At 35.7% G+C, this 16772-nt stretch overlaps 1 protein-coding gene across 4 annotated transcripts in view; it reads left to right on the top strand.

Annotated features, from left to right (window-relative positions):
• The window catches only part of RANBP17 (RAN binding protein 17), a 318400-nt gene that overhangs the window by 73812 nt on the left and 227816 nt on the right, over window positions 1–16772 (top strand). For all 4 annotated transcript variants that reach the window (XM_032626913.1, XM_032626914.1, XM_032626912.1 and 1 more), the window contains one exon: window positions 6818–6953. In XM_032626913.1, the coding sequence (XP_032482804.1) occupies window positions 6818–6953 (136 nt within the window). The remainder of the gene's footprint in view (window positions 1–6817; window positions 6954–16772) is intronic.

Raw genomic sequence — 16772 nt, 5'->3', positions numbered from 1 at the left:
TCAGTAAGATTTGTTTTGTGTTTAGCTTGTCTTCCCTAGGAAACAAAGTCTTAGTTGAAGTTTATGGGCTAAGATTTTTTTGTGGGGTGGGGAAAAGGATACATTTTCAGGGAAGAAAGAATGAAGGAAAAGTGAGTAAAAGATAAAACAGGTTATGTGTTGATTAGTTGATGAAAATATTGTGACCAGAGTTCCTCGGGAACCTATTCCTGTATTACCTCTAGGAGCAGTGGTTCAGTATTTGCTAATTCAGTTTTTATGGCCATTTTACAGCACATAACTACCATAAATAATGAGAATCAACTATAGAAGGTGGTGCATTACACACCTGGTTGCTCACTTTTACAGGTTTCCCCAGAGACCACATGGAACCAGCTGTGCTTCAAAGCAGTCCATCTTGGTGGTGGGGGGGGGGACGGGGACTGAGGGCAAGTGGTTTATATGTTCACTTATTTCTACATCCCATTTTTAGTGGTTGAAATCTACTCCCAGAGTGTATAACTTTTCCATACTTCTTAGTTGTGTTCCCTGGCCTCTTTGAGGAGCTGCTGGGGAAGCCAGAGCTACTATTGGTCCTGTTGGTTGGAGGTAGGGGCTGGCTGGAGCTATGATAGGCCTTTCCTCCCCCTGAGTGAGGATTTGTAACTGCAGTAGCTGTGCGAGTCTTTACTGGGGCTACAAGGCAAGTGGTTGAGCCCAGGGACAGGAGGAGAGGTGGTGGTGGGGTTGGTGGGGGGTTAAACAGGGCCGAGCAGATTCAAGGTGGGGTATGTACCAGGACTTACATAATTTGCCTAGAAAAAACATAAATATATGTGTTTTAACATGCTGAGATTTTAAATTAAATAAGAATGATGTTATATGTAAAATTTTAAAATATCAATTTCACATGGAGAAATTCCAGGTAACTAGAACTGTCATACTGTTGCCTTTTGGTGGTGTTATATGATGACCTTTTTAACTTCTGGGAGGACACTACCACATTGGACGTTGAGGAGCTCCTGCCAAAAATCTATGTGTTATTTTATCAGAAAAAGGTTGATATTCATAAAAACTTTCAATATTGTGATAATGATATTTAAAACATGTTACTTTAACATTTTTAAATATGCTGCTTTAACTTAGCAAATAAGTATATTTGTGCTCAGGCCACACAATTCTGATTAAATAAAGATAACTTTATAATCATTTCAGTTTCATTCATCATGACCAGAATGTAAACCTCTTGAGAGATTTCCCAGGGATTTTGTCTTGTCCTGTATCCTCTCTAATTTGCTGGTGGCTGCTTCTTTTCGGCTCATTCCTCTAAGTTAGGCCACCCTCTGTTTCTGTTTCTTCACGTTGCTCTCACCTGTTCATCTCTCAATCATTCCTCATTATTCATTGAAGACTTTTGCAGCTAGGTCAGTGTTTTGCTCTCTGCCCCAAACCCTGCTGTGATGTAGATGACTTCAACTTCTTTCCCATCCGGTAGGTGTTGCTTCCTCTTCTCTACACAAGACACTTCCAGTGGCTTCCTGTCACACGTGAAACAAATTCCAAATTCCTGCCATAGCCCAAAGTGTACTGTGCTACTTCTCTGACCTTATTTCCTATCCCTTTTCATTCAACTCAGCTACATACACTGACCTCCTTGCTATTGAGTATTACCAATATGTTTTCACTTTAGGGACTTTGCGCTTCTCTTCTGCTAGGAATGCTTTCTCCCAGATGTTTATGTAGTACTCCGTCACTTCAATCAGGTCTGTACCTAGATGTCTCTACCTCTTTTGACCTCCCTATCCAAAATAACATCCTTATCCTACTTTAGTTTTCTTCACAGCACTTATTACCTCTTGATGTTTATTCCACTAGAATAGGGAAGGAATAAGCTTTATCTGCTTTGTTCACTGCTGTATCTTTATCTCATCTGCCTGGCAAAACCTAAACTCTGAAGGAATTCAGAGTTTTCTCTTAATTTGTCGAGTGATAAAAGAAATTGCACACTTCTTTAGATAGGTACCATTGCCAACTATCTTTTTTTTTTTTAACCTTAACTGAGCCCTCAGCATGGCTCAGTGATTTGTGTTATTTTAGTAATTCTTATCTTCTGACTTCCAAACACTTACTGAACTGTTTACCTTGCATGTGTTGTCCCACGTGTACCTCTAATTCAGTGACTAAACTTAAACTCATCTCTTCCATCCACTCCCGACCCTGACTCTCTTTGTGTGTCTCATCACTGTCCACTCAATTGCCTAGGCTTGAATCCTGGGACTTCTCCTTAACTTTTTCTTTTTTCTCTCACCAGCATCCATATAGTCATTCTGTCACTTCTACCTTCTGCTTATCCCAATTAGTCCAGTTATTTCTATTACCCTTGCTGTTTTAACTCCTGTCATCATTTGCCTGGATTCATGCTACAGTTTTATGTGGGCACCTTGTTTCCTCTCTGGCTTTCTAAAATAAAGATTTGATTATGTCTGTGCTTTGCTGAAAGTCTGCAATGACTTTCATTGCTACTGGGATTAAAATCAATGTGATTTATCAGGCTCTTCATAATCTGGGTCCTGCCTGTCTCAGTAGCCTCATCTTGTGCCACTGACTGTCTTATAGCTGTATGGAACTTTTTTTCAGCTCTTAAATGAGCCATGCTTCCCCCCCTGCCCCCCCCCCGCCCCTCCTGTCTAGAAAACTGCACATGCTTTCCCCTTTCTCTTGACACTCTCTGCTCTGTTCCATCCTAGAATGTTAGGAGCTCTAGCTAATTTCTTTGTAGTGTTTATTATAGCACTTGTCATTCCTTATTCTAATTGCTTGTTTTACTGTCTTTCCCTGCATAGGCTATAGATTTCTGGAGGGCTGGGAATATATATGTTTTGCTCAGTATTGTATTCTGAACTCCTAATACATACCTGCCATATTGTAGGCCTTCAAATATTTGTTGACTGAATAAGTACTTCCAGAATTGGATATTAAGGGGAATATAAAAGAGTTGATTATCCAAACATTCATTTCTTTATACTTGAAATGGTGTACATATACTTGGATCAAAATTATTTAATATTTATCTTTTTATTCCCTCCATGCTCCAAAGATAATTTAAGATAAAGGTAAAAATAAATGTAGGACAATAAATTGAAACACAAGTGAATATTGTATATACAATACAAGCTTTGGTCTTATGCACTTATTAGAGGTGGCCACAGATCTTTGAAGGACACTGTGGCAGAGACTACTAGTTGTCTTGTATCTCTTCTTTCCTTCTTCTGCAGTAATAGAATACCTGAAATGTTTTGCTGTGCATTGGCCACCTGAATAAGACTAGATTTACTAGAATCTCTTGCAGCTAGGTATGGTTAAGTGATTATGTTCTGGGCAATTGAATGTAAGTGAATGTGGTACGTGTAACATACATGCACATGGGTGGAGCTGAAGAAGCCATCTTAGACCATAAAGTGATTGGGTGAGTGGAGGCAAGTGTAACAACAAGATGGAAGGAACCTGAGTCCCTGATACACCGTGGAGCACCAACTAGTCCTAGAGCATTGCCTTGAATTTTTTTTTTTTTGCTTGAGAGAAAAATAACATCTGTATTGTTTAAGCCATTGTTTTTGGATTTCAGTCACTTGCAAATGAACTTCTTGTACGGCTATCAGAGCTTATTTGACAGATGGATCATGTACCCTTCTGGGAACTCTTTCCTACTCTCCTGTTGGGGATTGTTGGAGTGCCTTTGCAATTCATATCAAGCTGGTGATTTGCATTGCCTCTTAAGCAAATGTGAATCACCAGCTTGATATGAGCTGTAAAGGCACCCCAACAAACTTGGCTATTGGTTTCATGTCTTCCTCAGATTTTTGGAACGTATGTTATTAAAAGGAAATAAAAGTAAACAAGCCATTGCATAGAATCAACAAAGAACCAGAGTAAGAAAAAGGAGGCCCTACTCATAAAGAATTTAACAGCAGGATATGCTTTAAGTCATTTAAGAAATCACCTGGATCCAGAGATGAAGTTTGGCGTGTGTATCTATTTATTTAACTAAAAATTACTTCAGGAGTCTGTGCATTCACAAATACACAGACTTTAAAAGTGAGCTTTGTCACCTCCTTTCAAAATCAGAGAATAAACACATCTTTTTAGGAAAAACAAACACACCTGGTTGACTCATTCTTAAATTTGATCTTTATAAGCTTTCCTTTATGAATTTTAATAGCATTAAAGATATTTAGTAAGTGAAGGTACTTTTAAATAAGTAGCTTAATTTAGGAATTAATAACTATAAAAATGGTTACCAAAATATTATTTCATAACACTTTGGCAATAAATACCAAGTTTTTTAAAGAAGTTCATTCACTGTAACCTACACATTTTGTTCCTGGAACTCTTTGCTGGTAGGGACTAGGAGAATAATTATATTTCACTGAAATGTAAGTTTGTATTCAAAATGAGATTATTAAAATTTGGTGTAGTCTTAATTTTATACAATGTTTTGGAAAGTTATTTAATAATATGAAAAAAATAATTGGGCAAGATATGTTTAGTGAGACAGTTCAATGGAATAAAATAAACGGTCCAGGAAGTAATATGAATGCATAAATGGACCTAATGTATGTGATAAGGGGGTAATTCAAATTAGTGGGCAAAAGACAGACTATACAAGAAAGAAATGGTGTTGAAGCAGCTGGGTAGCCATCTGTGAAAAAACGTTGATCCATATCTCACCAGATAGGTTCAAGGTTAATTTCAGTGTATCATACAGTTGAATGTAAAAAGATGGAACAAAAACACCTCAAATTTGGGTAGGACCTTGTTATTTATATAAAAACCATAAGAGAAAAATTGGTAAGGTTTTCTGCATAAGAAAAAGAAGAAAAACATGCATGGTATTAAAAAAACACCATAGGGCTTCCCTGGTGGCGCAGTGGTTGAGAGTCCGCTTGCCGATGCAGGGGACACAGGTTCGTGCCCCAGTCCGGGAAGATCCCACATGACGCAGAGCAGCTGGGCCCGTGAGCCATGGCCGCTGAGCCTGCGCGTTCAGAGCCTGTGCTCCGCGACGGGAGAGGCCACAACAGTGAGAGGCCCGCGTACCGCAAAAAACAAAACAAAACAAAACAAACACCATAAAGTCAAAAGACAAATGAAAAAGTGGGGAAAAATATTTACATCTCAATCACAGGCAAAGGGCTCAGTTTTCTAATATATAAAGAATTTGTAGAAATTAGCAGTAAAAAAATAACCCAACAGAAAAATCAAAAAAGGATATGAGCAAAAAGGGCACACAAAAGGACATATGTATTACTTAAAAATATGGAAAATTTTGACTTTACATTCATGAGAGGAATACAAATTAAAACTTCACTGAGATACCATTTTTCAGATTCCAGTAAATTGTAAAGTTTAATATCACCCTGAATTATTTATATGTATATAGACAATCTCATTTACTGATGATGGGAGTATAAATTGTTTTTGTTTCATTGGAAGGCAGTTTTGTAATAGCTATCAAAATTGTAAATTCATATTCTTTAAGCTAGTAATTTGACTTTTACTGGTGTATATTATAACTGAACATGTGTGCAGTGATGTGTACAAGATTGTTAATTGCAGCATTTTTGTAACAGCAAAAAATTGTAAACAACCTTAGTGTCCCTCAGTGGGGGAAAGTATGAAAATAATGTGGTATGTTCATATAATGATGTTCAGCAGCTGTAGAAAGAGAATAAGGAAGCTCTTTATATCTGACATGAAAAGATCTCTAAGATATATTATTAAATGAAAAAAGCTAGGTTTAACAATATAACAGTGTAGTATGCTCCATATGTGTAAAAGAGTTGGGAGGAGAATGTATAGTCATACATACATTTTAAAAGTCTCTGGAATGACACAAACCGTTAACAGCGTGTGTGTGTATGTTCTCGTGTGCATACATGGAAGGAAGTGAGTGGGTTAGGACTAGGCATAGCCGCCTTTGCATAATGAGAAAAAAAAGAAATAGGTGCTGTTTCCTCCAGAACTTCTACTTCTGTTTCTTAAAAATTTTATTATGATATGCTAATTTTGTTAGCACCAGGCAGTTGGCAGCCATTCACTGGAAAATTTTAATGAAAATAGATAGATAACAGAAGGATTTGGGGGTGGGGGGAAATTCTAGACTAAGCTTTTTATTCTATTAAGCTTTTTCTCTAGGAAATTTAATTTAATCTTTAGTTCATTTATGATTTTTTGATAATAATAGTTGCATACTTGTATTAAAAATATTTGATTTTGTTAAGATCATCTTGTAATTTATTTCAGGTAAGATTTTTATTACTCATTAAGAAAGTGATACAGCTTGATGGCTGTACCTCTTTTATTTGTATTTTGAACCATATGACCCCAAAATATATAGTTATATGAAAATATGTTGTAATGAAAAAGTAAAATACAAAACTACACATTCAATATCATTTTTCTTTTACTAAAATATTATATATATACATAAATATATAAGTTAATACCTGTGTTTATATAATAGTTATAATTGTAGATATTTACTATATATGTATATGTCATGTATCTATATATAAATGTTTAGTAAAATAATAAATGCATGTCCATGTAGGTTTGTATGCATGTATATGAAGTGCATGTGTTAGGAAAAAGGGCTAGAAGGAATCAGACCAAATTGTAGTATCTCTTCGTGGTAGGATTTCAGATGATTTTTAAAAATATTTTCGTTATAAGCATTTGTATTTTTCCACTTTTTATATTATATAAAATTGATGATAAATATTTTAATGGTATTTCTCTAAGAATTTTTACTGAAGCTTCTTTTTTCCTTCATGAAAAGAGTTTTTCAGCTTATATCTTTAATGGATACCGGATTGCCTCAGTGTTCTAATGAGAAAATAGAACTTGCAATTCTGTGGTTCTTGGATCAGTTTCGTAAAACATATGTTGGTGATCAACTTCAGCGAACCTCAAAGGTAGGTTTTTACTAGAGATTAAAATTAATGTTATTGAAGATGAAGAAAGGTGTTCACATGTAACAGCTTTAAGCTGAATGATATATTTGGGCAATTTCTACATAAGAAATTTAGTTGATCAATTGAAGTCAGTTGATTAATTGGTATTGAAGGCAATGTGAGATTGCTTGTTTTATGCCTAGATTTACCATTGGCTTTGAAGATTGATTGGCAGAGTTAGAGAATATTTTTTATGTGGTTAGTCATTAGTTAAGATTATTTTAAACACCTTAATGAATTTTGCCTTATTGTATTTCAAGGTTTAAAACATACGATTTACTCTTTTAGTAGTTCTGAGGGTTTTGGTGGGGTTTTTTTTTTGATACTTATTTTTGCGGTTTCCAGTGTATTTTCCACTCATTTCTTGGCATTTTTACATGATAAATGATGAGGACAAGAAGAGTAAGACATGCCTTTGAGAGGCTGCAGTTAACTTAGTGAAGGGAACATTTCTACTATGGTGATTGAAAGTTTAGCATTAGCAAGTTCAGATGAATTGATCTTAAGGCATTTAAGGTATTATTGAGGGCATTTATGTGAACCCTAACCAAATATTTAGTAGCACTTGGACACTGAGTAAGATCTATGAGGTTTTTTTTTTCTTTTCTTTTCTTCCTAGAATAATAACTTTCCAAAACCTTCTCTGTTGGAAGTCCCAAGGATATTCTTATCTCCTTTGGATTTATAGTTTGTATTAGTAATGTTAAGAGATTAAGTTCTAGTATAAGCTTTTTATATTGAACTGAGCTTTCTTTTCCCTGGGAAATTTAGCTTAACCTTCAGTTCATTTATGGTTTTCTGCTAATAGTAGTTGTATAGTAGTATGAAAAGTATTTGATTTTGTTAAGATCATCCTTTAGTTTACTTCAGGTGAAATTTTCTTTGCTTTTTAAGAAGGTGATGTAGTTTGATGCTTTCTTTGTGAAATACATTGTGATATTTTATTGCCATTTAGGATTTGTTTTCATTCAGGATTAATATCAAAAAAATTTTCTTAGAATTAAGCTGACATTGAATGAGACAACTAGGGAGAAAAAGGAGTAGCTAGATATAACTATTTTAGGTTGACAGTAAGACAAATTAGAATCAGACAAAAATTACATGGTATAAAATTTATACAGGGTACACATTGAATTATGATAAACTGTCTTGTTTTAAATGTACCCAGAGAGTTTATTTTGCTTTTGCAAAAGTGAATACTCTTGAAACATTGCTTATCTAATATCCATTTGGTCTGGGTCCTAAATCAGAACAGTGTAATATGGAGTGGAAAAGCCTTAAAATTATTGTGGTTAAAGCACTTGGAAATAATTATGTAAAATGAAATCGATTGTTTTAGGGCAATGGGTTTGAGAAGTTTTTTTTCTGAAGATTCTTATATGTATATAACTTTTAATATAAGGTAATTGTGAAAAAAGTGAATTATAAAAGATAAGTTTTTCTTTTTTGAAATTGCTTACATATTAGGAAAAAATAAACACATCATCAGACTGGTGTTGATTCTTTTATTTTAATTTTACTCTAATGTTTTTGATGCATCTTATCCTATTTTCAAAGAGAATAAGGTGATTTTATTTCTGAGGCATTCCTACTGCATAACCTTGAAGTGAAGCCAAAGCTTTCCACTTTTCTTTTCTTTTTTTTTGGCTTGTCTGCTGATCTGCCTTAGTAGGAACTGTTCTGGGGGTCCTTATTGTGTGCCCTGGCACTCTTCTAGGAACTCTTCACATTCTCTCTAGGTCTTATAACAAGCCTGCAAGTTTGGTATTATTGTTCCCATTTTACAAATGAAAGAAAAGACTGTCTAAGACATTTAAAATAAGTTCTCTACATACTGTTTTTCTGTCAACCAACTAAGGAGGACCAGATGGAAAATATTTTTTGGTGAGAGCATTCCGGATTATGGCAAAAAAAGGGAGAGCATTAGGTTAAAGTAAGCGAATAATGTTCAGTGTGTACTTATTTTGTACCAGGAACTTTCCTAAGCTCTCTTAAGCATTATGTCGTTTAATTGGATCATATAGAGTATGACTTAAAGTTCTTCCCAGTCTCTTTTCTATGTATGTCATCGGTTTCATGCTTCACTACTCCATACTTGTATTGCATACTTTATGTGTACTAAATTTTTTTCAGCTCCTTTAACAGTCTGCATTCTCTTTCAATTCTGGACCTTTGAAAAAACTTGTTTCCTTTGCTAGGACACTATTTTTTTTAATTCAGCTTCCACTTCCCTGCCTTACTTAGCTAACTTCTACTTTTCTTTCACATCAGATACCGCATCCTTTAGGATGCTCTTCTTAAATTCTGGGAGAGTTTCTGTCCCCTATTTTAGGATTATTATACTGCATTTTAATTATTTCTTAGCAAAACATATAGAGACTATAATTTGGGTTAGGACTGTTCTGTCTTCTTTATTGTTATCACCTCCACATGCTTGGCATATTCCTTGTATGCTTTCTACTAGATAATGGTTGAATGTATATATTTAGTAGAATTTCATAGGAATTGTGTCTAGATATCATGTATAATACTTTCAGGTAATAAAGGGTATGTTCTTGAGTTGGAAAATGATGCTGACTTTAGTGAAATTGTTTGACAGTTTTTTATAAAAGATATATTAATTGATTTATTTTTAATTTATTTATTTTTGGCTACACTGGGTCTTTGTTGCTGCACACGGGCTTTCTCTAGTTGCGGCGAGTGGGGGCTACTCTTTGTTGTGGTGCGCGGCCTTCTCATTACGGTGGCTTCTCTAGGCACGGGCTCTAGGCGTACGGGCTCAGTAGTGGTGGCACGCGGGCTCAGTAGTTGTGGCTCACGGGCTCTAGAGCACAGGCTCAGTAGTTGTGGCTCACGGGCTTAGTTGCTCCACGGCATGTGGGATCTTCCCGGACCAGGGCTCAAACCTGTGTCCCCTGCATTGGCAGGCAGATTCTTAACCACTGCGCCACCAGGGAAGCCCTGTTTGACAATTTTAAGTAAGGTATACCATTAATAAGCATCTTAAAAATTCTATAAAAGCCTTCATATGCAAAATAATATAATTTATAGAAATAAATGCTCCAGGAACCAAGGTGGGAATCATTGAAGTGATTGTATAGAAGTATGTCCTATAAGTGAGAAAGAAAAGTCATAAATAGTAGCTGTAGGCATTAATTGAGCAATCAGTCTGTGCCAAAGACTTTGCTCAGCACTTGACAGGCATCTAATTTCATCTCACAAAAACTCCATGGAAATAGTTATCTTTATTAACATCCCCACCACTTTTTACAGATATGGAAACTGAGGCTTGGAATAGTTAATTAATTTGATTAAGTGGTTGAACCAGGACACTTGATAGAGCCTTTGCTGCTAACCACTTTGTTGTATTGCCTCCTGTTGGATCTTTGACAGGGGTATTGAATGGGCCTTTCAAGCTCAACAGGTTCTAAAAAGAAACATTGTCTTCTAAAATGCTTTCTACCTACTTTTCTATTTTGAGGAAGAATGACTTTTAACCCAAAATTTCCACTTTGTTCTTATTTCTTATGTCTAATCTGTCACCTATTCTTGCTGATTTTATTGCCTAAATATCTCTCAGTTCCACTCCTTTCTCAGGAGTGGAACTTTCCTTTTTATTCTTGTTACTGCTTACATTTCTCACTAGATTTCAAAAGTCTTCTGGTTGTACTCTTTGTTTCCTTTTTGCCTTCTTCCAGTCCATTTTCCATACTGCCACCAGAGTAATCTTTTCTTCAGTAGAAAACCAGAGAGAATAGTGTAATGAATAGTCACACATCCATCTTCCAGCTTTGTCAAATCTGAATGCTTTGCCATATTTACTTCAGATCTGTATATTTTAAAATTAACTATTGAAAACATATTGCTCTGATTCTATTTGCCTCATTTCTTGCCCAAAAGTAACCACTACCCTAAATTTAGTGTGATTTTCGTGCACGATATCGTTCTTTCCCACATTTCTATATATTTATTAACAAAATATAGTATTATTAACTTTATAGAAAATTATTAGGCAGAAACTTGCCTTTTTTGATCAACATTGTTTTTGAGATTTATCCATGATGATACATGTAGTTTTTGTTTGTTTTAAAGAACAGGTGTCATTCTTTTTTTTTTTAATTTATTTGTTTTATTTATTTTTGGCTATGTTGGTTCTTCATTGCTATGCACAGGCTTTCTTTAGTTTCAGTGAGTGGGGGCTACTCTTTGTTGTGGTGCATGGACTTCTCATTGCGGTGGCTTCTCTTGTTGCAGAGCAGAGGCTCTAGGTGCACGGGCTTCAGTAGTTGCAGCACATGGGCTCAGTAATTGTGGCTCGCAGGCTCTAGAGCGCAGGCTCAGTAGTTGTGGCGCACAGGCTTAGTTGCTCCGTGGCATGTGGCATCTTCCGGGACCAGGGCTTGAACCCGTGTGCCCTGCGTCGGCAGGCGGACTCTCAACCACTGTGCCACCAGGGAAGCCCTGTATGATTTTCTTGAAGGTAAATACTAGGAGTGGAATTGCTAGGTTGTGGAATGTTCATATCTTCAGCTTTACAAGATATTATCAAGTTGCCCTCCTAAGTGTTGTAACAGTTTATTCTTCCTCCCACAGCAGAGTAGGTGTGTGTTGCTGTATATTGTCATAATACTTGCTTTTGTCAGTCTTTAAATTTTGCCATTCTTCAGGGAACACATTTCTTACTGTGCCATTTCTCTGCTTAAAATTATTATTGATTTACCATTATTTACAAAATAAATTTCTTCTCATGGTCAAACTTCACCTACCTTTGCAACTTTTTCTTTTGATACTGCATTCTATTCTATGACATGATGTATATGTGCTGCTGTGTATTTATTTCCTGCTTGCATATTTCAATTATCCAATGAATATTAATAAGTAACTACTTTATATTAAGGCCAGGGATACAAAGGCAAATAGGATGGTCCATCTCCCCAGTAAGTGTATAAATTAAAGAGGGAAGATAGCAAATAAAGAAAAAAATAGAAAATTTATCCATGTCTATATTGAAACAGTATATAAATAAGGAAAAGACAGACTTAAATAGATGCTGCTGGGATATTTTGTTATATCTATGTAAAAATTATATTATTCACAGCACACAAATATCAAATCCAACTAAGTTAGAGGACTCTTAGTGTGCAAAGTAGAAGATTATGATTTAGGGGTAAGGAAGGATTTTTTTAAGACATAAAAAGCCCAAAGTGTAGATACAAAGGTTGATAAATTCTACCCATTTTAAAAGTAAAAACTTCTGTGGATAAAAAAGATACAGTAAACAAAGTAAAAAGACAACCTGTAGACAGGTTGTAAGATATTTGTAATACATGTAACTTAAAGAGAATCAATATTCAGTTATATAAACAATTTCTATGAATCAGTAAGAGCAAAACAACTCAGTAGAAAAATGCGCAAAAGATGTGAATAAACAATTCACAGAAGAGGAAATCACAGTTGCCGATAAACATGAAGAAATGTTCATCCTTTTGTGGACTCGAGAATGCAAATTAAAGCTACAGTGAGATACCATATTATACCTGTTAGCTGGAAACAGTTACAAAGTCTGACAAGTGTTAAGTATTTGTCAGGAAGTAAAATAGCAAACACTTTACACTGCTGGTGGAATCCAAATTGGTAAAAGTGCTTTGGAAAACAGTTTAGCAATATTTAAGAAAGTTTAAAATGCATATACTCTTGGATCAGGGAACATAAATTCTGAGAACATACTTTAAAGATGCTCACGTGTACGGATGACATATTTAAGAGTATTTTCGATACAACATTGTAAATCAACTATACTTCAATAAAATTTTAAAAAAAGAATATTTCAGGTGTACAAACAATTGGAAAACTTAATTTTAAAAATACCATCTACTCTAATACCCCAAAAGCCCTTCATAAAATAGGAATAAATCTAATGAAAGATGTACAAGACGTGTACAGTGTAAACTCTAAAACATTGTTGTAAAAAATTAAATGAGTCCCAAATAAATGGACATATATATACTATGTTTATGAATTGGAAACTCAGTATCATTAAGATCACTTAAGTAAAGTAAGAGGTAACAATGTGTCATGAAATAGAGAATATCGATAAAGGGAAATTTAAAAAAAAAGAAATAGAAATTCTGTAGTTGAAAAGTACAATAATTGGTATGAAAAGTATACTAGAGGGGCTCAATAATATATTTTAACTCGCAGAAGAAAGAATTAGCAAACTCGCAGAAGAAAGAATTAGCAAACTTCAAGATTGACTATGTCTTAGTTTGGGCTGCTATAATACATACCATTGACTGGGTGGCTTAAACAACAAAAAATTATTTCTCACAGTTTTGGGGGCTGGTAGCCGAGATTAGGGTGCCAGTGTGGTTAGGTTCTTGGTGAGGGCCCTCTTCCTGATGGTATCCTCACATGTCCTTCCTTGCTCCATGCCAAAAATGAGAGACTGGTTCTTTGTCTGCTCCTCTTTTTATAAGGGCATTAATCTCATCATGACGGCCCTACCCTCATGACCTCACCTAACCTTCGTTACTTCCCCCAAACCCCACTTACTAATACCATTCCTTTGGAAGTTAAAGATTTAGCATATGAATTTTGGGGGACACAAACATGTAGCCCATAACAGATGGCTAGAGATTATAGAATTCAAAAAACAGACAAAAAAGAATGAAGGAGGGCTTCCCTGGTGGCGCAGTGGTTGAGAGTCCACCTGCCGATGCAGGGGACACGGGTTCGTGCCCCGGTCCGGGAAGATCCCACATGCTGCAGAGTGGCTGGGCCCGTGGGCCATGGCCACTGAGCCTGCGCATCCGGAGCCTGTGCTCCGCAACGGGAGAGGCCACAATGATGAGAGGCCCGCATACTGCAAAAGAAAAAAAAAAATGAATGAAGGAAAATGAACAGAGCCTGAGAGAACTGTAGATCCCCGTTAAGTACACCAACAAACATATGGAGTACCTGGTAGGAGGAGTAACAAAGAGGACAGCAAGAAAGGAGCAGAGGGCTTCCCTGGTGGCGCAGTGGTTGGGAGTCCGCCTACCAATGCAGGGGACACGGGTTCGTGCCCCGGTCTGGGAAGATCCCACGTGCTGTGGAGTGTCTGGGCCCATGAGCCATGGCCCCTGGGCCATGTGCATCCGGAGCCTGTGCTCCGCAGCGGGAGAGGCCACGGCAGTGAGAGGCCCACGTACAGCAAGGAAAAAAAAAATAAAAAGAAAAGAAAGGAGCAGAAAAATATATTTAAAGCAATAATGGCTTAAAAATTACCACATTTGAAAAAAAAAAAAAAATTACCACATTTGTTGAAAAATATTACCCATCAAAGAAGTGTAACAGAAAAGGTCCACACTAAAATCACACCATAGTAAAAATGCTGAAAGACAGGCAAAGAGAAAACTTTGAAAGCAACGAGAGAAAAACTATTCCTCACATACAAAGGAACTCCAATAAGATTAATAGCTGATTTATTTTTAGAAACAGTGAAGGCCAGAAGACATTTGGCTGTCATATTCAAAATGCTGAAAGAAACTTAAAGAATTCTATATCCAGCAAAACTATCTTTAGAAATGAAAGAAAAATTAAAGACATTTTCAGATAAACAAAAACTCAGAGAATGCATCGCTGTCAGAGCTGCCTTATAAGAAATGCTAAATGAGGTACTGCAGGCTGAAAACAGGTGATCTCAGACAAATTCATACGGATCCATGGAAAAAACCAAGAGCACTAGTGAAGCTAATTAAGCAATTATAAAATATGGTACTTCTCTTAACTGATTGAAAAGCAATGGTATATAACAGTTACATATTTTATATACATATACACTGTATCGATAGCATATAACATGTAGAGATATTGATAGCACACAGAAGGTGGGTGGGGAAAAAAAAAGGTGGGTGGAAGCAAAGTTGTGGAAATGACACAAGATGGTAACTCAAATATAAGAATCAATAGAGAGAACTAGAAATGGGAAGTAAGAATGTTTATCTAGCAAACACTTTAAACATATTCTTGCTTTTTTTTTCTCTCAACTTTAAAAGACAAAATTACATAAAGAAATAATTACCATAGTTTATTGTTGGGTTTATAATATGTAGTTGTAATATGTTATAACGTACAATAGCAATATTACAAAAAGGGAGCAAAAAGAATAGAGCTATGTAGGAGCAACATTTCTTTATCTCATTGGAACTAAGTTAGTATAAATCTGAGGTAGATTCTATTAAGATGTATATAGTGAGCCCAAAGGCGACCACCGAGAAAGTTACCAAAAAAAGTATAGTGAAAAAAGTCATTAAAGTTTTTAAAATGTTACATTAGAAAATAATTCGCTTAATGCAAAAGAAAGCAGTACAGGAAAGCTAGAGGAACAAAAAAGACAGTAGACATTTTTTAAAAAGTAAAATGGCTGACATAAATCTAACAATATCAATAATAACATTACATTTAGAATAGATTATATAATCTAACCAATAGGCAGAGATTGTCAGATTAAAAAAAAAAAAACAATGTCCAACATGCTATCTACAGAACACACTTTTTAAATTCAAAGATACAAGTAGATTGAAAGTAAACGGATGGAAAAGATATACAGACAGCAACCATAAAAAAGTTGGAGTTGGGCTTCCCTGGTGGCGCAGTGGTTGAGAGTCCGCCTGCCGATGCAGGGGACGCGGGTTCGTGCCCCGGTCCGGGAAGATCCCACATGCCGCGGAGCGGCTGGGCCTGTGAGCCATGGCCCCTGAGCCTGCACGTCTGGAGCCTGTGCTCCGCAACGACGGGAGAGGCCACAACAGTGAGAGGCCCGCGTACCGCCAAAAAAAAAAAAATAAAGTTGGAGTGATTATACTAATATCAGACAAAATAGACTTTAAAACAAAAAATGTCACTAAGGATGAAGAGGGACATTTTATAATGATAAAATAATCAACCCATGAGGAAGATATAACAGTTACAAACATATTACTACCTAAGAACAGAGGCAAAAACTGAAGCCTCTGTTTTTTACATGAAGCAAAAACTGACAGAAATAACAACGTTAGTTGAAGAATTTAATGCCCTAGCTTCAATAATGAATGGAACAACTAGACAGAAGATCTATAAGGAAGTAGCAGACTTGAACAGCACTATAAACTAACTGGACCACAGACAACTATAGAACACTCCACCCAACAACAACAGAATATACTTTTTTCCCATGTACACACAGAACATTGTCCAGGATGGACTACGTGCTTTACCATAGAACAAAACTCAGTAAACTTAAGAGGATTGAAATAATACAAAGTATATTCTCCAACCACAATGGAATGAATAGAATTCAGTAAAAAAGAAATTTGGGAAATTCACATATATGTGGAAATTAAACAACACACTTCTAAATAACCAATGAGTCAAAGAAGAAATAAGAAGGGAAATTAGGAAATATTTCTAGGTGAAGGAAAATGAAGACACAATATACCCTAACTTATAAGATTCATTTAAAGCAGTACTTAGGTCTAACTTTATAGCTATAAACACCTACATTAAAAAAGAAGAAACATCTTTAATAGCCTAACCTTCTACCTTAACACTGGAAAAATAAGAAACTAAACCTAAAGTAAGCAGAAGGAAGGATATAATAAAGTAAGAGTAGAAATTAATGTAATAGAAATTATAATTCATGGGAAATTAAATCACCATAATTCAGGAGAATTCATTTCAATACTATAATGACATACCACTTCACTCACCCCTAGGATGGATATAATCATAAAGACAGATAATAACATATCGGTAAAGATG

Source organism: Phocoena sinus, chromosome 3 (assembly GCF_008692025.1).
Source record: "Phocoena sinus isolate mPhoSin1 chromosome 3, mPhoSin1.pri, whole genome shotgun sequence".
In the NCBI taxonomy this organism is placed as follows: domain Eukaryota; kingdom Metazoa; phylum Chordata; class Mammalia; order Artiodactyla; family Phocoenidae; genus Phocoena; species Phocoena sinus.
Note: the sequence above shows the minus strand (reverse complement) of the source record. Positions and strands in the feature narration are given on the sequence as shown.